The 20667-nt window shown below is 37.6% G+C and overlaps 2 protein-coding genes across 6 annotated transcripts in view; one reads left to right on the top strand and one right to left on the bottom strand.

The window, feature by feature from the left end:
* KIF2A (kinesin family member 2A) overlaps positions 1-4577 on the top strand; it is a 63587-nt gene extending 59010 nt beyond the window's left edge. For both annotated transcript variants that reach the window (XM_042940057.1, XM_042940066.1), the window contains exons 19-20: positions 1281-1416; positions 3670-4577. In XM_042940057.1, the coding sequence (XP_042795991.1) occupies positions 1281-1416; positions 3670-3755 (222 nt within the window). In that variant the 3' untranslated portion in view covers positions 3756-4577. The remainder of the gene's footprint in view (positions 1-1280; positions 1417-3669) is intronic.
* A 2252-nt stretch (positions 4578-6829) lies between these two features.
* Positions 6830-18523, bottom strand: DIMT1 (DIM1 rRNA methyltransferase and ribosome maturation factor). Of its 4 annotated transcripts, XM_042940076.1 has the most exons (12): positions 18335-18523; positions 17937-18010; positions 16489-16575; positions 14162-14223; positions 13986-14079; positions 13850-13899; positions 12633-12756; positions 12166-12258; positions 11069-11133; positions 10232-10295; positions 8901-9007; positions 6830-7380 (listed from the first exon to the last, which is right to left on the bottom strand). In XM_042940076.1, exons 1-12 carry the CDS (start codon positions 18411-18413, stop codon positions 7338-7340), a joined length of 942 nt encoding a protein of 313 aa, XP_042796010.1. In that variant the 5' UTR covers positions 18414-18523; the 3' UTR covers positions 6830-7337. The 4 variants fall into 4 exon arrangements, with proteins under 4 accessions (XP_042796010.1, XP_042796026.1, XP_042796030.1 ...); XM_042940092.1 differs by lacking the exon at positions 17937-18010 and having other exon boundaries at positions 18335-18416; XM_042940096.1 differs by lacking the exons at positions 17937-18010; positions 18335-18523 and adding an exon at positions 17304-17436.
* Between the last annotated feature and the right edge of the window lie 2144 nt (positions 18524-20667).

Raw genomic sequence — 20667 nt, forward strand, 5'->3', positions numbered from 1 at the left:
GTGTTCTTTCTCTGATGTTGAAGAGATATTAACATGACTCAGCTGTAGACCATTTGAGCACCTGGATGAAAGGCTTAAAATATAAGTGAACTATTAATTTTATAAGTTGAGAATAGGATGTACATGCATTGAAACTGTTAACAGTTTTAGTCAAACTCTTACTGTGAGAATCTATTTAAAGGCCTAGATGTTTAGATTAAATCAAGAAAGGACACTTGTAATTTAAGAAATTTGTGTCCTTTTGGAGCAAGGTGTCTGTCAAAAAAAAGGACCATCGTTTCCCACTCTGCCATTTTATGGTGAAATCTAAAAAGTTCTTTGCTCTTTGGCAGAACTGGATGTTTTGAGTTTCAGTCCAGTATTCTTTTTACAATTCCATTTATTGTTCCTCCATACTGTGATCTGCCATTTCTTAAAATAGGGTTTTATTTTAAAAAAGTAAGTAGATAGCTAAGGAAAAAGAAAAAAATTGTGGGGGTGTGTGTGTATATATATTTAAACTGATACATGTATAGTTTTCTAATAGATACCTACATTAGCTAATTCTTACGATACACAGTCCAGTTATAATTAGCCATTAAATTGCATTGAAAGCTAGAAAGTGCCCATTTTTATATCCCAAAACTCTTTAATTCAGAATGATCTGAACTTGTTAATAATCAGTATGATTCATTACATTGCTAGGAAATGAAACTCCTAAATTCCACATTATCTAAAATCACTTAAGAATGAAGGGTTTCCTTAAAGCATGTGTGAATAGTAAGTAGCTACTATTTAGTGGTTTCTTTGACTCTTCTAAAATTGGCTGTCCCTTATAGTTAAAATAATTTTGAAGAGCTGGTGTTTAACCACTGTGAGGCCACAAATGGGGATGTAAATGCTAGATGATTTACAAGTTCTAGGCTACCATAGACCTAATTTGATTGCTCATAGCTTTGTTATACCCATTTTCCCCCAATTTTAGGGATAGCTACTAAAATTTTGAGAATTAATGTGCTCACTGATACTTACGTGTTTGATTCACACCCTTACCCAGGGCACAGTAAAAGAAAAATGAAGTTCTCTTGCTTGGCTTATCATATTTGTGTTTGTGTTTGAATTTAAGGAAATATTTCTTAATTTTATTCTGTAAATAAAGATGTTTTATACTTACTAAATTCTCTAGTTTTAAAGAATTCCATCTTCAGTATGTTTGATGATATTTAACATATGCCAACGTTTTTAATTGGTCTTTGTCTTACAGAGAGGCTTATTGGATTGTTGAATTTTTGTCCTTTTAGGAATCTATTCGATGGTTAGAAGATGAAAAGGCTCTCCTAGAGATGACTGAAGAAGTAGATTATGATGTAGATTCATATGCTACTCAACTTGAAGCTATTCTTGAGCAAAAAATAGACATTTTAACTGAGCTGCGGGGTAATTCCTTTTTCATTTTGGTGTTTTACGTCTACTTAATATTTGAATATAATTAGTAGAGGATTTCATATTGCAAGAGGACATCTGAAATAAAAATTATGGGCACCGTTAATACATTTCCAGAGGTATTTAAAGACAAACCAGTCATTCTGTTTTTTTTTTTCTAAAAACATGGAATATCATTTCAAGTGTTCTTTAGTTCTCTTTTCTCTTTAGGCATTTGTAAAGATAAAAGCATATTATGATTAAAGAGGGAAATGTATTTTAACAAATTTGTAAATTTTATACACTCATTCAGATTTTTAGTTTGATCGGCCAGTGCTTTTCAGAATGCTTTTGCTTAGATTACGTCTTTTCAGGGCCATCTCTTCTCCAGCCTCCTATCTGCGTTCATCTCTTTTCTGTGCATCCGTGTCATGTTTTTCCTTTGAACACTTGTTTTAAAGCATCAGGGGGAAGGTTTCAAGACCTTGAGCAACTCAAGACCTTTCAGCAACTATTCTTTCTGCTTTGCTAATGAGGGAAGCATGTGACTTACCCACATGCCTTGTCTTCTTGGCTTTTTATAATTAGGTTATCTGTAGCTTCAGAAATGCATTTATTGTATGTGCTTATTTCTTAGGCGTTGGCAAATTAGTTGTCTCCATTTATATGCGAATGGACATCTGTGCATGTGTGTGTGAAATGCAGAGTGAGACCCAATTGAAATAGCTAGTTTTTAGCACCAAACTGGCTAAGTTTTTAAAGTAGGGTCTTTGTGAAGTTGGTTATTTACATAATCTATAAAGAGTCAGCAGTGACCATTTACCCAATTCAGAATTGTAAAAATGTAGGATTTCTAAAATTTATTTTTGTTTTTCATGTTCTTCATACTCAAGCTTTGATTTAAAGTGTTTTGATCATTTTTCTAATCTGTCAGAATTCACAAGCAGCTTATCTGTTCCGAACAGATCATAATTCTAATTTTTTTCTCTGTAATATGTGGTATTCAATTCACTTGACTTCCTTAATTTTTTCAGTATTTATGTATATCAAGCATATCCATAACTTTGAAGAAATTACTGTCTATTGTATTATTCAGTCCTTTCTTAGAAAAAAAATTCTTTTGCCCTTCAGAGATAATTTTGGTGTATAAGAAGTATGAGAGCTTTTATCTTTGTCTTAGCGGGTATGAGATCCAGAAGTCCTTAAATTCCTTTCTAAATTTCAAAAGAGTTAAATTTTTAAATACCCCTGTACTTCTGAAGGGGGGAAAGAAATTGAGATTCCAACTTGAATCTTTTCTTCTAAAGACTATCACCTTTGTGCTGTTAGTGCATTTTAAGTTGGGTAATTGTTCAGGGTGCTATCATCTGCATTGTACAGTGCTTACCAGTGTCTTTGGTCTCTGTTGACAAGAGGACTGTGGTCACTACCCCAGTTGAAACAAACAGAAATGTCTAGATATTATCAGATGGGGGGGGGGGTTGGTGGGAAACATCACCTGCAGTTAAAGAAAGGAGATGAGATATTTCTCATCTTCACAGCTGTTATTTGCCTGTCAGTTTACCTATTTCCTATTCTTATGTGACTCTGAGTTAATACATAAGAGTAAAACAGAATTGTAAGACCAAAAAATGTATTGTGCTATAATCCCCCGCCCCTGTCTCCCTTTCCAGTACAAAATAACATTTCTTTTTAAAAATTCAAACAGCTTTTGAAATTTCATAGCTTAATTGAGTAAAGTAGGCATTGGGTATAGAACCTTCTTAATATATTGAGGAAAGAAATGTCTATAGTTTAATAAGACTGAAGGGTGCCTGGCTGGTACAGTCAGTAGAGCATGTGACTCTTGATCTCAGGGTTGTGACTTTGAGCCCCACGTTGGGGCTTCAGTACTGAGTACTGAAAAACAAAAAGACTCAGTGTTCTTTTAGACATGACTATACACATTTAGCACACACATATCTAGCCTGTCTACACTCCAAAAGGAATTCAGATAAACTAAAATTGAACACTGTAAAATGTACCAAGCAGATCAAAAAAGGTCAAGGTATAGAAAAAAACATAATTTCATGAATCTGTGGATAATGAAACTGTTGCTATAGTTGACTATTGTATTTAGTTCTGAGTTTCTGGACAGCAAAGAACAAAAGGAAAGATCGTTAGTTAATGTTATGAAGTAAGACAGCTGACTTGATAGGACCCATGAAATTATATACTGTATTGCATGCGATGCAGTACTTACTCTCTTGTTCTTTTCTTTTTTCCAAGATAAAGTGAAATCTTTTCGTGCAGCTCTACAAGAAGAAGAACAGGCCAGCAAGCAAATCAACCCGAAGAGACCCCGTGCCCTTTAAATCAGCCTTTGCTGCTAGAGGATCCCCAGAACCCACATTACTGTAACATACAGTGGTTCAGCTGTTAAGGGCCATTTGAAAGTTTGAAATTTTAAGTGTCTGTGGAAAATGTCTTGTCCCTTCACCTGAATGACATTTCAATTTTGTGAAACACTCCTTTGTCTACAAAATGCTTCTAGTCCACGAGGCACAACCAAGATTGGGAATAGTGAAGCATTTTGTTTCATTTACCCAAAGTGATTTACTTTTGGAGATCCTTGCCAATTTTATTTTCTGTATGATGAAGTGAGATTGTGGACTTGATCCAGAGGTGAATAGTAGGGGGAAGCCACAGCATTTCCTTTTAACTCGGTTGAATTTTCGTAGCAAGACTGAGCAGTTTTAAATCCTTTGAGTGCATGCATACCTCATCAGTGATTGTACATACCTTGCCCACTCCTAGAGACAGCTGTGCTCACCTCTTCCTGCTTTGTGCCTTGACTAAGGCTTTTGACCCTCAATTTCTGAAGCACAGCCAAGATAAATTACATTCCTTAATTGTCATTGTAAATTACCTTTATTGTGTGTACATTTTTACTGTATTTGAGACATTTTTTGTGTGTGACTAGTTAATTTTGCAGGATGTGCCATATCATTGAATGGAACTAAAGTCTGTGACAGTGGACATAGCTGCTGGACCATTCCATCTTATATGTAAAGAAATCTGGAATTATGATTTTACAACCATATAATGTGGTTATAATTTTCTTAGCATTTTCTTTGTAAAGAACTAAAATATAAACTAGTTGGTGTATAATAAAAAGTAATGAAATTCTGAGAAGAGTTTTATCTTAGGATAATACATATATATATGCAGTGTGTGTTCCAGTGTGGTATTAACAGGACTAATAGTGCAATTTGATCCTTACCAATACCATTACTTAAGTTAAAGTGTCCATTAGCACCCCAAAATGTACCTTTTAAATGTACTGGTAAAGGAAATTGGCTTCTGATGCATGAATATTTACATGTACACTGAAAGTAGTCCATAATAGAACTGTTAGTTTAAGCCAAGTGTAGACAGTACATCACTCCCTTGAAAAAGAATTAAGCTAAAAAAAGAGTTGACTTTGCCTTAAAAGGCAGATCGATCTAACCCAAGCCCCATCTGTTACCTACTATGTGATATTTCATCACTATTTGGTGAGAATCACCAAATCCTCACCAATAAATTGGTCTAGGGTATGCTGCTTTTTAAATGGTGGCACTATTTTTACAGATTGCTACTCCAAGGAAGAAAACTGGCCACTTTTCATGTAAATATTTTGTTAAAAGATTTATATATCTCTCTAGGAGTTTTCCCTTAGTTCCTAGGATAGAGTCCAGGAGTAGATTAACAACAAAAAGTCTCCCAAGGATGTCTTGTTTTGATTTACTCTAAGGAACTAATGCTCATTCATTTGGGCCAAAGGGAAGCTATGAATAGAGAGTCACATGAGCCAGATTCCCTACTTCATTGTTCATAGAAACCAGAGAGTAGTTGTGGGAAATCCTACACCATGGTGAAATGCTCCTCTGTAAACTTGAAATCTAGAACAAATGTAGATTTTCACAATGTGCTTATTAATAAATGATATCTATGGAATGAGTTTTAGAGATAATTTACTTCAGAACAATCACCTTTGTTTTGGAAGGGACTCAGGTTTTCTTGCAGTTGTAAGATAACGTTCTATTTGTGTTTTTTCAAAGAGAAGAGAAAGAATGGAGCAGTTACTGTGGACCTTGCAGCAGCTGCTTAAAAAGGTAGTTTTTGAGGCTAACCAAACTTCAGAGGACAATAGAGATGTGAACTTGCTCATTTTAAAGCACAGCAGATTCATCTTAATTTATTAATTAAGTAAGATGGGTACGATCTCTGGAAGGTCTCCTTATGTTCAAATATGTTGCCTTATACTATAATGGCTTCATTCTGATAAGTGATCAAGGTCTATAGAAAATTGATACCGGAAAAGATGTTGGTGGTCATAATCCAATCCTTCAGTTTTACAGATAGGGAAAACTGAAGGTCAGAAAAGGGACTAAAAGTCAGTTCATGAGGGAAGAGGAAGTAAGAGGGAAAGCTGAATTAATTCTTAAAATTTTCCTGTAAGGATAGAGATGGTACAAATGAATTTTGCAAAGTAAGTAGTTTTGTGATAATAAAACCCTGCTCTTGAGGTATATTTAATATTTATGTAACAAAAGTGGCTTGATGCAGTATTATTTAAAGAAAAATTTTTTGGATCTGGATTAAACATTCTTGACTTTCTCAGACTTTTTGAAAGCTGATATTCCTATTAAAAAGCATTTATATAGGAATGTTTTACTATATCACTCTGAATCCAGATTTCCAAAACAATCTGTTGAGGCAAACAACTTCCCTTCTAGGTTTACTCAGTGTACCTTTGTTAAAATAATTTGGAAGCAATCTTTCTATTAAGTTAGGTTTTTAAAAAGCCAATTATTAAGATATTTTTGTTAATTTCCTCATATAAATTATCAGCTACTGTAATTATTACAGGACATTAATAATGATTTAAACATAGTAGCTAATTAAGACTTGTTTATGGTATCTATTAAAATTCTCAACCTGACATTTTAAAACAAAAACATTTTAAAAATAGCTTAGAACAGTATGTGAAAAGGTACTGGAACTTTTAATTTTCCGTAAGTCATGTGAATACTGGGAGCCTGTAGTACTGGGAAAATGGCTGGTTAAGATTTTTTTTGTTTTAAGTAAGTTGAAGGGCGGAATTTTAACCTCATAGCCAGTTTTGATTTATAAAAACCTTTAGAATTTCGTTAAACCAGTGGCTTTCCCCAAGAAAAAAACCATACTATCTTATAGTTGATTTCATCCTAGTTGAGCGTCCTGTTATCACAGTTGACGAAATCATGCCTGGAAGTAATGTGCCCGGCACCACCACACGGTGGCAGTAGCAGACTCAACGCTTATCCAGAACTGTGAAGTAGCTTATGATGCTACAGGACAGCTTAAAGGTGTGGGCAGAGATAGAAGGTGTATAAGATGAACAGAAAAAATGAGAGAAGCAAAATAAGAAACAAGTGTTTTATTGTGCACATGAATAAAAAGAAATCATACGGGGAATATGTAACTTGAGTTAAGCATATGTTAACTGTCTGACTGTTTGAGGGACAAAGGCCTACAGAGGCCCTCATGGTAATATATAACATAGAAAATAGAAGAGTAACATCTTTATACAATAAACTGTTAGAAATAAGTTTAAGTGTAAAGTTGTGCGTGCCTGCGGCTCTTAAAGATTACCGTGTAGAGACTGGACCCTGCCCTATGTTAAATATTAAAAACACCAAAACCAAAAAAAAAAAAAAAAAAAAAAAAACCCAAAAAAAAACTTGGGTACTTAGAATTGACTTACTACCATAAAACTTCAGAGTAATAAATGGTGACAGTGGTAGTATTAAATCAAAACTAGTCAAGCACATAGTGTTCCAGTGGAGCAAAAGCATAGTTTATCTTCTCTGTTAGAAATGTATAATTGCGGTTTCTTTTTCTTGGGCTTGAAAATTCTCTTTTCCAGATACCTAAGAAAAATGTATACCTTCTGCGTTGAATCCATGTAGCAATCTGAAAAAAGAAACCAAAATGAGATGGTATTGAAAAGATAATTTATAACCTATAACAATGCATAGTTCCTGTACCATGAATTCTAAAACAAACACATCAAACCTCTGAAACCCACCCACTCCTAACACCAGTCATTAAAGAAACTTTATTCTTCAATTAAATTTCTAAGATATATATTGGTTAAAAATCACATCATTTTGGTGCCTCTTTTGTCACAGCCTGTATGTCTTAAGTCATGGTGAATTTAACCAAATTATCTTAGACCTCCACTATCCAGGCATAAGAGCTCACTGGCACTTGTGAAGCTATTTGGAACTGGAGACTGAAGAGAGATGAATGGCTAATCATCCATGTCCATTTTTCCTCTCTGGGCTCACTATTACTAAGGCTCAAATTAAGTACTGACACATTGCTTTTCTCTGGATACCAATGTATTTATTGGATCCTAGTTAGCAAACTGCATATGCTTAATAACCTTGAAGAAATTTGGTGAGAATGAAAGAAAATAAGATGAAATATTTCTTTAGACCTGAGATTATTTTCAGGATGGTGACAGTTCAAGATGGATTCGAATGTCTGAAAATGGAAGATCGGTTCTTATGAATAATTTCAACTCCTATGACTAACCCCTGATAAAGACTCAGTAGTTCTGCTAGCCTGTCGATGTAAAATATAAACCCCATTTGTCTTAGTTATATAGAACTGTTTCCAGCTCAGAAAAGTCAAACCAATTCCTTTGGTAACAATCTATCCTCATTTTTTATTCACCTCCTAGAACATGGAAATTTTAAATATGAATCGGCTAAAATAGGCAAAAACTGTGCAGTAAGTGATGGTTTATTAGTTAGGAAATCAGTTTTAGTGATTGAAAACTGTGAGTATAGGTTAATAACTACCTGGGTAACTGAAGCCTTATTTTGCTTTCATACCACTTACTTGTTTAAGGAAAACAAAGTTTTGTCTGCATTGCCCAGATAATTATGACACCCTTCTTTTATTTTAGGTGTGTAGAACTTGCCTCCGTCTACAAAACAAGTAACTATTTTATTAAACCGGTTGGTTAGAAATGAAAACCAGGTATGATTGTAAACTGGCATTATTTCATGTGTAGGATCTGTTTTAACAATAGCTATTCCCATCAGAGAAAAAGAATGAGATGCGACTATATCCATTATGCTTCTTCTACCTTCCAGGCTACTATGAAGACACACATTAAGATGAACTATGAATGGGAGTTGGGGGAAGAGGCTGAAGGGGAGGAGCACACACACCACAACACACATTGACACAGAGGCTATCTCCAGGCTCGGACTGTTCTTTATTACTGTTCTTAAAATGTTCATTCTGCTGCAACTAACTAGCCTCCATCTTCTACACCAAATACTATTCCATGCCATGGAAGTGCTATGCAATAACTCCAGGTAGCACCTTATACCGCTTAAAAGCCTTTAAATCTCTAATCTGAGGGTGTCACAGTAAAGAAATGTAAACACCTTAGGAAAAAAGAAAAATGTAATTACCTGATAAAGTCATCTATGTCCATGGAACGGGCCCGCTTGTCACTAAAACCTGTGCTGGTTAGGATTTGCTGTATTTTATCTGCTATGCTGAAATCTTCTGGTATTATCTATCAATATAAGATTCAGAATAAATGAACAACATATCTTTAATGAAGTCACGTTGACTCTTTTGTTTGTTTAGCTCAGTAACTGATAAAATAGTCACCTTTATCTGCTTACGACAGTTTGAAAAGCCTATTTGTACAGTTAATAAGACTCGGACCACCAGTTATGCGGTGGTTCTTCAGTGCATACCAGATACTCAGAAAACTGAATGAGTTACTCATGTATACTCCCCCTTTTCTTAAAAATTCTGGATGGTCAGTTTCAGGATTAAGGTACTTTATGTCACAAAATAAATCAAGCTACAAACTAAATTTTAAAGCAGATGTTATTCCTTTAAAAATAATCTCACATTTTCTTGGCACAAATTTAATTTTACCAGCCAAATTTTCTCAAAGAGATAACCTCCAACCTTTGAGAATATTAAATATTTCATACCACACATTTTTTTCTCCAAATATTTTTCTTAACCCAGTTTAATGTTTTCCTACCCAGGCAGATGTTTTATGACTTTGTCCATAAGAAGAGAAACTGAAGGTAGCAATATATTAAGCTATATAAAAGATCTGAGTCCAAAAATACAATGGAAATTTGGTTTTATCTTTCTGCTGTTTAATTAATTTGAATTAAAAAATTATCAAACATCACATAATTACTATATAGTTATGTGTAGGTGGGCTTACCCACATACAACATTGGTTAAAGAAAATGCTGCACAGATAAAGAGGCTCATAACCAAAAATCTACTCAGCCTATACTTTATTCTAATTATGCCAATTTCTGGATTTAAAAAAAAAAGTCACAGAATGGTAACTTTAAATCTGGAATTGCTACGTGAGCAACAAACAAGGAATGATCACAATTCAGAGTATAGCAAATGGTACATAATTTGAGCCAAGCAAACTACACATGCCTAAAGCTTTAATAAAATTACGAGTCAACTGAATCTCTTTTTATCTAAGAACAACTTACAGTTGTTGTGTCTAAGAACAACTGTACAGTTAAGCTTAGTGGTGTAATCCAGGCTGCTCAGCTCTGGTCCAAGAATATACTGCAATACTGACATTAGGGTTCAATATTAAGGTTGTGTTAGTTTAATATCACTTTTAAGGATCGCATGGAATGTGCAAAATTAGTAAGCTAGCGATGAAAAGGAGTAAGAAGTAGAGGGGCATTTTGAAACACAGCAAATCGAAACCGAAGAGACCACAGAAACTTTTTTTGCTTACAATATTATGGACCGAACAGTGAATTCTGTAGTTTTTTTCCAAAAGCTGTTGCACTGCACTTGACCTATAATATAAAGGAAGTGATATCACTATTACTCCAAAATCAGAGATTATAAATAATTTCCTTTCAGTTTATTATAAATTTAAATCTATGTTCCACATGGTAAAATTAAGGGACTAAAAAGGGTGTTAATATTTAAACTTGTGAAACAACCACAAACTGGTTATATTTAAAAGGTAAAGTTTCCCAAGTAGGTCCCATGCGGTCAGTGGCAGCCCGATGCTGAGCTAGATCTCATGAACCATGAGGTCACGACCAGAGCTGCAACCAGGAGTTGGATGGCTAATTGAGCCACCCAGGGGCCCCTTTTTGAAATTCTTAAAGGAGTTCTAGACTCTCCACAAAACATCACCTCAAAAAGAAAAAAAGAGTGAAATTACAGCTTTCAGAACCTCTTTTTTTCCTTTAGGCCTCAAATTGCTCTTACAGAATTTTTTCCAAGTTAATAAAATTGCATCAATTTTTCATAGGTGTGGAAAGGACCCACTACCCCATTTTTCCAAGGAAAAATGAGACAGATGTGTGGTCAGTTTTTTTTTTTTTTTTTTTTTTTCCGTTTTGCCAAAAAACCTGATCTAATTCCAAATTCCTAGGAACGTTCTTTGTTAAATTTTCCTGCCTCCCAGAGTACCAAGTTAGTGTAAAAGGTAAAGTATATCTGGACACGGATAATCTTTACACTTTAGGATATCTGTTCAGGTATCTGTTACCAAATTCTAATACTTAGTTTCTACAGCAATAGTCCTTCATATATCATAAATGAGAAAAATTCTCACTTAAATGCCGCAGACAGTGTCTTGTTCTTCCTAACAAAGGTGATCCTTACTAGGCCATCCCATTCCTGAAACAGAAAATGGATCATTTGTTATAAAATATCAAACCTTGCCTATGTCTTCTAGGTATTGTCTTTTAATATATAAAACTGAAAAGAACCTTCTGAAGTTCTGTATTTTGATCTAATTGACATGTGTAAAATAAGATATGTACTTGATTTTTGCACTTTTGTGCACTTCACTATTTTATCCTCAATTTTAAAAATAAAAAAAAAAATTATTCCACATCTGAATAAAGAATGTGACATTTATTAAAATCAAAGTACCATTTTCAAAAAACATGATTCCAAATAGGATTTAGAATATAGCCTATGCAACATCCCTAAACGACCCAGAAGAGGTAACTAACCAGTCCATTTACCACTGGTTACTGACCACACAAGAAATGTTTTTATCCAAGCCGACCGCAGTATGGTTTTACATCCAGTGATCTAACTACTTAATTGCAGAAACATGAATTTTGATTAAAAACTGCTACCCAGAAGATTACTCAAATCCAACTATTTTTATTTTATCTTGTTTTCTATCTTGTTTATTCAAATTTTTATTTGAATAAGTCGAATAGATACAGGTTTTCCATAGTTATACTCTTTAGTATGCAATTATGCACTGGCATTCTATTTTTTTTTTTTCTGAAGGCAGAGAACGTGCAGGAGAGGGGCAGCAGAGAGACAGGGAGAGAGAATCCCAAGCAGGCTCCAAGTTGTCAATGCAGAGCCTAGGATGGGGCTCAATCCCATGAACCATGAGACCATGACCTGATCCGAGATAAAGAGCCAGGGGCTTAACTGAGCCACCAGGCAGGCACCCCTGCAATAGCATTCTAATCTGCACTTTTTGCAAACATTTTCCACGCTTTGTGCTTTTCACAATGATCTTACATCCAATTATTCCATCTACTCAATTACACAGATGTCATAATTAGCATTTTCCTGCTTGGACATTTAGGTTGACTCAATATTTTCTGCTGCTAGAGACCCACATCTCCCAGCTTGGTCTTTTTTCCAACTTTATTGAATGACCTAGTATTTTAATCTCACCTGAAAATTGATAGGTGGTGGTGGATTCTTGGGTTCTATTCTTACGACACTGGATTCCACCTTTGGTGGTGGCCTGAAATTGTTCTTTCCAACCTATTAATCAGAAAATAAGGAATCCTCTCAAAAACTGCTTGTTTTTTTTTGTTTTTGTTTTTTTTGAGAGCGAGAGAGCACATGTGCATGCACCCACAGGAGCAAGGAAGGGGGAGAGGGAGAGGGAGAGAGGCTTAAGCAGGCTCCACTCTCAGCACGGAGCTTGATGCAGAGCTCAATCTCATGACCCAGGGACCATGACCTGAGCCGAAATCAAGAGCCAGACACTCAACCAACTGAGGCAGCCAGGCACCTCCCTCCTTTTTTTTCAAATACAGTTTTAAATTAGTGATTAAATATGCTTTCCTCACAGAAGGCACAACTAGATGCTCAAGGATGAGGTAAGCCATATTATTTCACTAACAGTCACTCACTTTCATCAGATGGTCCACACGTGCTAACAGCTGTGTATTGATAGATAGTCTGCAGTATAATTTATCTCCAGGCTTTGCAACTAGTCGGAGAGCAAATTCTCTTTGAAACATAAGTACAGCACATCTGAAGAGACAGTAGTAGAAAAGAGTAAGGAAAATGGTCACTTTTAACTGTAAACGTATCTTAACTTCAATTAATTGTCTTAGGTGGGAAATAGCAGTGCAAGATCTGTGGTTAATGAGAATTCATTCAGCTGCTGAGAAGGCAGAACAGTTTCAGATTTAGCTTTATTACCATAAAATGATCCATCTGGCTTTTCTTTTTATAATGGCTGCACCTTCAATCCTTGCGTATGTAAGCCTTCGGCGATCAGATGAGAAAGTATTTCAGATAAGCCCGAGTCCATTACCCTTGCTAAGAAAACAAAACCCAAACTAACAAAATTGGCTCAGGAGCCCAGTGGTATTTATAGGGTAGCAAACACCCTTATGGAAGGAGAGGCAGGAGAGACAGATTGTGACGTTGGCGTCCTCCGGATATAACAGGTAAGGAACGTGGGCTTTTTATTCGGCAAGCAATGGGGAGGCTTTTCGGAGGCTCTTGAACTGGAGAAGAGCACCTTCAAAGCTGGGCTTTGACTTTCAAATTTTTTTGACAATGAATCAGACCAGGAAATACCTTTGACATTGCAGGCCACGCCACAACTATCTGTATTATATGTGTTTTTATGTAACTCAAGCAAAAGTTTCATAAAATTATAATCACTTGGGCCACATGCAATGCATGCTCTCTGATATACTCTATGCCATGTGATTTAAAAAATGACAGTCATGACTCAAGAAATTTAAACTACTAAAGGGTTTTTGACTTGGAATTTGAAAACCCCTGTTACATATCGTGCTAGAGACCAGTTAGGAGACCACTGCAATTGTCTAGACATAAGGTAATAAAAGAAGTCTGACCTGGACTAATGGAAAGAGTATTAGAAAACAGGGAAGGGCTGCCTGGTCTCAGAAGCGGGATTTATACCACACCTCCCCCAAATAACTATGTCAACTGAATAAAAAGGAAACAAAGACCTCCATACAAATAGATACTTTCTACAGAACACATTCTTGATTCTCCAACAGTTTTTTAATTGAATTGACTTTCATCTTTGGCTGTGTTTCATCTTTGGCCCAAGATATGGCGGTAATTTTGGTCTTTTGTCACAAACCTGAAAAAAGGTCGGTGCAGCAACAGCTTGAAGACAAAGGGGGAAGAGATCTGTAAGAGAGTTCACGAGTTACTTCTGAGAAAGACACACCACAGAAGTATGTTTGTATAATGTTCCCAACAATTTGGACACATACCTGATATGGCAAATTTGCCACACAGGCATCAAAGAATGGCAAATCTGTTTTCAACACATCACCCACCAGTACTTGAAGTTTGCTGGCCAGAGGCCTAATAATAAGGAAAAAAGCAATTAAAAAAGATAGTGTTTCACAAGATTGAAATGCACTCTAATTCTAACTTGCATACTCACGTGCCCTGAACTCTTTTGTGAAGTTCAGCTACTAGTCTTGGGTCAAGTTCACAGGCAATTACCTATGTTAAAAAACAACACAACACAAAACAAAAAACGGTATTTGGGGGTAAATTATGGAGCGTAAATCTTGTTATCTCAGTCATAACTCTTACATGATTAAGAGGAATTAAATTTTTTTCCCAATTCTACCATTAATATTCCTTCATTTATACTCTACTATTTCAAACAAAAAAACCCCCACCATTGAGATAAGTAGACTCTGAGTGGCACCTGTTCAACGGCTCCCCTTCTTACTGGGCTCTGGTAACACAGTTCCCTCCTTGTGCCCCTTGAGGCCTCTGGATAGTAACTCTCTGGCTGTTGCTGGCCTGTGGGTATTTCACTAATGTGTACTGGTTCCCTTAACCCCACTTTGAAATTTTGGATGCATTTAATTGGAAACTGAGATACAGAAGGTACCAGCAGCAGCCAGGCAGTATCCCAATCTCAGAGACTCATGCTTCAGCTCTTATCTGAAGAGCTCCTCTAGCTCTTCTGCTCCTCTAGCACCCAATACTCCAGCCTCCTTGCTTTGTCCCCTGGAGCCTAGAGGCGGTAGCTACTCTTTGTAATTATTATTTTTGGGTTACTTCAGTGTTTCCATTTTATTCTTTTAGTCACCTAACAACTTTGTAACTAATTCCCTCTATTAAATACCCTGTATTGAAATATCTAACATGGGTTCTATTTTCCTGACTGATATATCCCATACTTTTTTTTGTAATCCATTTTTTTAAATTGAGATATGGTTGACATATAACATTCTATTAATTTCAGGTGTATAGCATAGCCTATATCTATATTGCACAGTATGTATATATTTTGAAAAAGTCTAGTTAGCATCCATTACCACACACACAGTTAAAATTTTGTCTTGTAATGAGAACTTTTAAGATCTACTCTCTTTGGGGTACCTGGATGGTTCAGTCGATGTAGCATCTGACTTCGGCTCAGGTCACGATCTCACTATTCATGGGTTTGAGCCCTGCATCGGACTTTGTGCTGACAGCTCAGAGCCTGGAGCCTGTTTTCGATTCTGTGTCTCCCTCTCTCTCCACCCCTCCCTCACTTGTGCTCTTGTCTCTCCCAAAAATGAATAAATGTTAAAGAAAACAATTAAGAAAAAAAAAAAGATCTACTCTCTTAGTGACTTTAAAATATACATACAACAAAAGGAGCGCCTGGGTGGCTTAGTCAGTTAAGTGTCTGACTCTTGATTTCAGATCAGGTCAGGATCTCCTGGTTGGTGAGTTGGAGCCCCATGCTGACCTCTGTGCTGACAGTGCAGAGCCTGCTTGGGATTCATTCTCTCTCTCTCTCTCCCTCTCTCTGACCCTCCCCTGTGCGCTCTCTTTCTCTCAAAATAAATAAATAAATAAACAAACAAACATTATACACACACACACACACACATATATATATATATACGTATATATATATATACATACGTATGTATATATATATATACGTATATATATATATATACGTATATATACGTATATATATATACATACGTATATATATATATACATACGTATATATATATACATACGTATATATATATATATATACGTATATATATATATATATATGGGCACCTGAGTGACTCAGTCGGTTGAGCGTCCAACTTCGGCTCAGGTCATGATCTCACAGTTCATGATTTCAAGCCCTGCACTGGGCTCTGTGCTGACAGCTCAGGGCCTGAAGCCTGCTTCAGATTCTGTGCCTCCCTCTCTCTCTGCCCCTCCCCTGCTCACACTCAGTCTCTCTCTCTCAAAATTAAATATTAAAAACATTTATATATATATATTATATATACAATGCATGTTATTAATTATAGTGACCTGCTGTACATTGCATTTCTAGGACTTACTCTTTTTATACCTGGAAGTTTGTATCTTTTGACCACTTTCACTCATCTTGCCTACATCCTGCATATGTATTTTTTAATTAATTAATTTTGAGAGAGACTGAGCAAGGTAGGGGCAGAGAGAGAGGGAAAGAGAGAATCCCATGTAGGTCCCACATTATCAGTGCAGAGCCCAATGTGCGATCTCACGAACCACAAGATCATGACCTCAGTGGATATCAAGAATTGGATGCTTAACTGACTGAACTACCCAGGCGCCCGTTGCCCATATTTTTAAAGATAAAGCTTTTAGCAAAGGATCAAGGGTTGCTGTTAAAATAACAGCAATTAATTAAAAATAGATTTCTATTTGTAAACCAGGTGAGCTTGCCGACATAATGATTTCTGATACCAAAACACAAAATTCCCTTTTTACCTTTTTTGCCTTTTCTAGCAACTTTACAGTCATATTGCCAGTTCCAGGTCCAACTTCCAGCACCACATCAGTTGGTCTTAAGGCAGCCTACGAGCAAGCACGACCACGTTAGCTTTACTAGCACATATGAACACATCATTTAATTTATACCTATCTTTGCTTAAAAGCATATGGTTAAGAGATCTTATTCTGATCCACTGTTATGAGTCCTTCATGATCTATGTGCTTAACAAAATTTTCTCTTTAACGTTAGGTGCAAGTGGAAATCTATCATCTGTTGTTTTTTTTTTTAATGTTTATTCATTTTTGAGAGACAGAGAGCACAAGCAGGGGAGGAGCAGTGAGAGAGAGAGAGAGAGAGACAGAATCCAAAGCAGGCTCCAGGCTCTGTCAGCACAGAGCCCGATGCGGGGCTCGAACCCATGAACTGTGTGATCATGACTTGAGCTGAAGTTGGATGCTTAACTGACTGAGTCACCCAGGTGCCCCTCTATCACCTGTTTTAAGTTGGGGCAGTTAGGAGTCAGAAAACAGTTAGGAATCAGAAAAGCAGGAATAGCTATTCTTTCTGGGAATGGCTTTCTGTTTGCTATCTTACAAATGATTCCAACAGCATCTTTTCACCAACTCTGTCACTATCAGCACGTTCAAACAAGAAAGGACTATATATGAAGAGCTCGCCTGAGAATTGTAGCATGTTGTACCAGCATTTCTCAATTTTCAACTCAGTATAGTTTCAGGGATAGGAATACTTAGAAATTGTACACAAACCTGGGTGTTTGTATGTACAAAGCTGCAGTGTCCTGGGTACACACCTTTCATCAGACGCTCAAAGGAAATCCATGAGCCAAAAAGGTTAAAACATTAGGCCTTCGTTTTGCAAATGACACTAAGTCAAGATGAGATTCTCTAAATACATAATGCTCTCTCTACAGCTCTAGGATGCTTCCTTTGTAACCGTGAAAATATCCTGTACCACATAAATTTCATGTTCTAGTACTCAATCATCCAGAATAGTAAGAGAACATCCATAACTCATAAAGGAGGCACTGGATTGTACCATATAAGGTTCTTTGGGGGAAAAAAAACTTCCCAAGCTGTCATTAAAACATCTTTTTAGGCTCTGGAGTAAACAAAAATTGATAGACGGTGTCTAGAAAAAGTGATTAGGCATAGAGTAATAATACTAATGTGGAACTGAACAAGTCCATATGTCTACCTATGAGGTAAATAATCTACAGAAAGAATTTGGAGGCAGGAGAAACCCAGACCTACAGAACAAAGCAAATCATGCCAAAGACAGTCTGTGAATCCTAGACAGTTCTTCGATTCATTCCACAAGTATTTACAGAACAATTGTTTTGTGACAGACATCCTCTGTGCGCTTTAGTATTCCTAAGAACAAAATCAATAAGCCCACAACTCTCATTTTCCTCTTCCACACCCACCTTATCGATAATACTGTTAACAATGAGAGGATTTTTCAAAATATGTTGCCCAATCCCCGTGTTGAACATGAGTCCTGGAAGAAAACACGGAAGAGCCTTAATTTCCCGACGAAAAGTAGACATTAGACCGTCCTAGAGAAGAATGCAGGGTGGTTGGGGGAAGGTGTCTGCGCCAACCAGAGGCACCAAACGTCATGCTAGGAGCCTAGGTGACACCCTGTTCAAGTCCACCCCTTCTGCAGGAAAGGAAGCCAGAGGCTGCGCAAGGCCTGCGGCCGTCGATCCAAGAGCGCCGCGCCACCGGCCTCACAGTCCCGGCCCAGATCAGGGCCCGCGCCCCCGACTATGTCTTGCCCGGTGATCGGACCTGAGCATAGCCCCTTCCCGGCTGTCCCCACCTCCGGCGCTCTTCAGCTCCCGGCTCTGTTTAAGTCGATCGCGGCGGCGGCCGCTCGTCCCCGGCTTGATCTTTGGCATCACCACGGGCGCGGACCTACAGGCCTTGCAGATCAGAGAGGACCAAAGCCGGCTACCCCGTACTACACGTGGGAACTTGCCACCCTAGGAGTGCCTGGACCACTCCCCGCCACGTGGGGGATGGGGGAGGGCCCGGCCCCTGTTCGCCCTGGGCCCCGCCCCAAGAAAGGGGAATGACCTTGAGCCCAGTGGTCGCCGGGAATTGTAGTCATGAGCAGGCGGAAATCCTAAACTCGAGAAACTACAGATTCCAGAAGACACCGCGCCGCCGATTCTGGCAGTTAGGATTGGCTAGTTTAGAATCGAAGCGGGTCTCTCGCCTAACTGCGCGGAGTTGGTCAAGTAAGTTTTGGGGTGGTGATCTCCATGTTGTGGAGGAGGTTTAAATTACGCGAGGCCTTTAGGATTGTGGATGTTTCCCTCAAGCCAGGTCCTGGATCCCTGAAATCCAAAAAAGGTGTTTTTCCGTCATGCACCTCCCTCCTGTTTCCCAGCAAATTCTGGGGTGGGAAACCTAAGATCTCGGCTTAAGGAGCTTGCTCTTGGGGCGAGCGAGTTCGCCTCTTGGGTTGTGGAGGGGAGCTCCGAGAATGTTAACAAATCTCTTGTTGAGCTACGGCGTCTAGTTGCTTTGCTCCCTTTTTGTGCCATTCATTAATTACCTAAATGTTTATCGGGCTCCAACTATTAAACTCTACTGGGTGCTGGAGATTCAAAGTTTATACAGGAAACCGCTCTTCTCAGTCTGTTCTATTGGGAGCGAGAGGCAGAAAGTCCGAAACGCTGTAAATGTAATAAGTATGGATTGAGTATTGTTGTAGTACGGTGTATCTGACTGTAAGCTCCATGCGTACAAAGTCCACGTCTGTTTGGCCACGTTTTTTATTTTTTTGTGTGTACTCTATTTTCTTGAAGAAACGGTTTGAATTACCAGCGCTGCCTCTTCCTTGCTAAATTAACACGTGTGCGTTCCCCAGCGTTGGCCTCTCTTTGCTGTTATTCTAATTCAGTAAAAAACTCATAACCTTAGTAGCATCTTCAACTACTTATGACATTTCATTAATGATTAATTTATTACACAATTCTGGAGAATCTACATTATTCCAGGTACTGCGTCAACTATTAGGAATAAAAAGCGACGTGATCTCTGCTTTTAGGGAACCTTCTGTCAAGAGAGGGAGACATGCAAGTTTATTACAATAATAACACCATTTGGTGTTCAATTACATGCCAGATATTTTGGGTACATTATTTCATTTAATTTTTTCAAACAAGTCTCTGAAATAGGTCTTATCATATCCATTTTACAGATAAGGACGCTGAAGGATAAAAATGTTTATTATCTTGGGGCACCTGGGTGGGCCAGGCGATTAAGTGCCTGACTCTTGATTTCGGTAGGCTCAGGTCATGATCTCAGGGTTAATGGGATACAGCCCTGAATCCAGCTCTGCCCTGATAGGGCAGAGCCTGCTGCGGATTCTCTATCTCTGCTCCTCTCCAACTTGTTCTAACAAGCTAAAAAAAAAAAAAAAAAGCTTACCTTTAAAAAAATTAATACCTTGCTCAAGTTCACACAGTAAATGACAGATGCACCTGGATTCCAAGGATTGTGTATTTGTAAAAAAAAGGTATGATCATAGCACAGTGAGGAACATTTTCAAAATACAATATTTGAGTGGAGTCTTGAAAGACAAAAATTAACAAGGGGAAATATGGGAATTCAGAGGAAACCGTACTCACAAAGCGAAGATATAAACGAGTTTAGTGGTATAGCTGAGGAATTAATAGGAAACGTAAATAGGGGCTTACTGCAAATGGCCGAAAATGTTACGCCAAGGAGTATTGGTAGAATCAAAGTAACCATTTTGCATTTTCTCCTCCTCTCTAGGCTGTGAGAATTATGGGACATCACACAGTACCATAGGTAGGAGATATTCATGGGCTCCACTTTTAGCTGGGTTTTGAACCCTCCCCAGCCAGTGCTTTTGAATTTCCTCTAATCCTCTCCCATTCTCCATAAAAGATCTTCAAACCTGAATTCTTCTCAGGCCCACTTGCCTACCACCTCCCCAGTTCCCTTTCAGCAGAAGGCCCTGCCTTTTACTTCACAAAAGAAATGCAAGATCACCTCAAGGACATGCTCATTTTCCTGGGTTACTGTTCTGCACTCTGGGGATACAGCCGTGAGCAAAACAAAGCAGAGCTTATCCTCTAGTGGGGGGAAAACAGACATTCTGAAGGTGGTGATGAACAT

Source organism: Panthera leo, chromosome A1 (assembly GCF_018350215.1).
Source record: "Panthera leo isolate Ple1 chromosome A1, P.leo_Ple1_pat1.1, whole genome shotgun sequence".
Lineage (NCBI taxonomy): Eukaryota > Metazoa > Chordata > Mammalia > Carnivora > Felidae > Panthera > Panthera leo.

Coding starts and splice junctions, on each gene's coding strand:
- DIMT1 (XM_042940076.1), bottom strand. CDS start 18,413: ATGCCAAAGATCAAGCCGGGGACGAGCGGCCGCCGCCGCGATCGACTT. Junction 11,134..12,165: donor CACCACCTATCAATTTTCAG/GTGAGATTAAAA, acceptor TTTCTGTTTCAG/GAATGGGATGGCCTAGTAAG. Junction 7,381..8,900: donor GACATAGATGACTTTATCAG/GTAATTACATTT, acceptor TTCTTTTTTCAG/ATTGCTACATGGATTCAACG.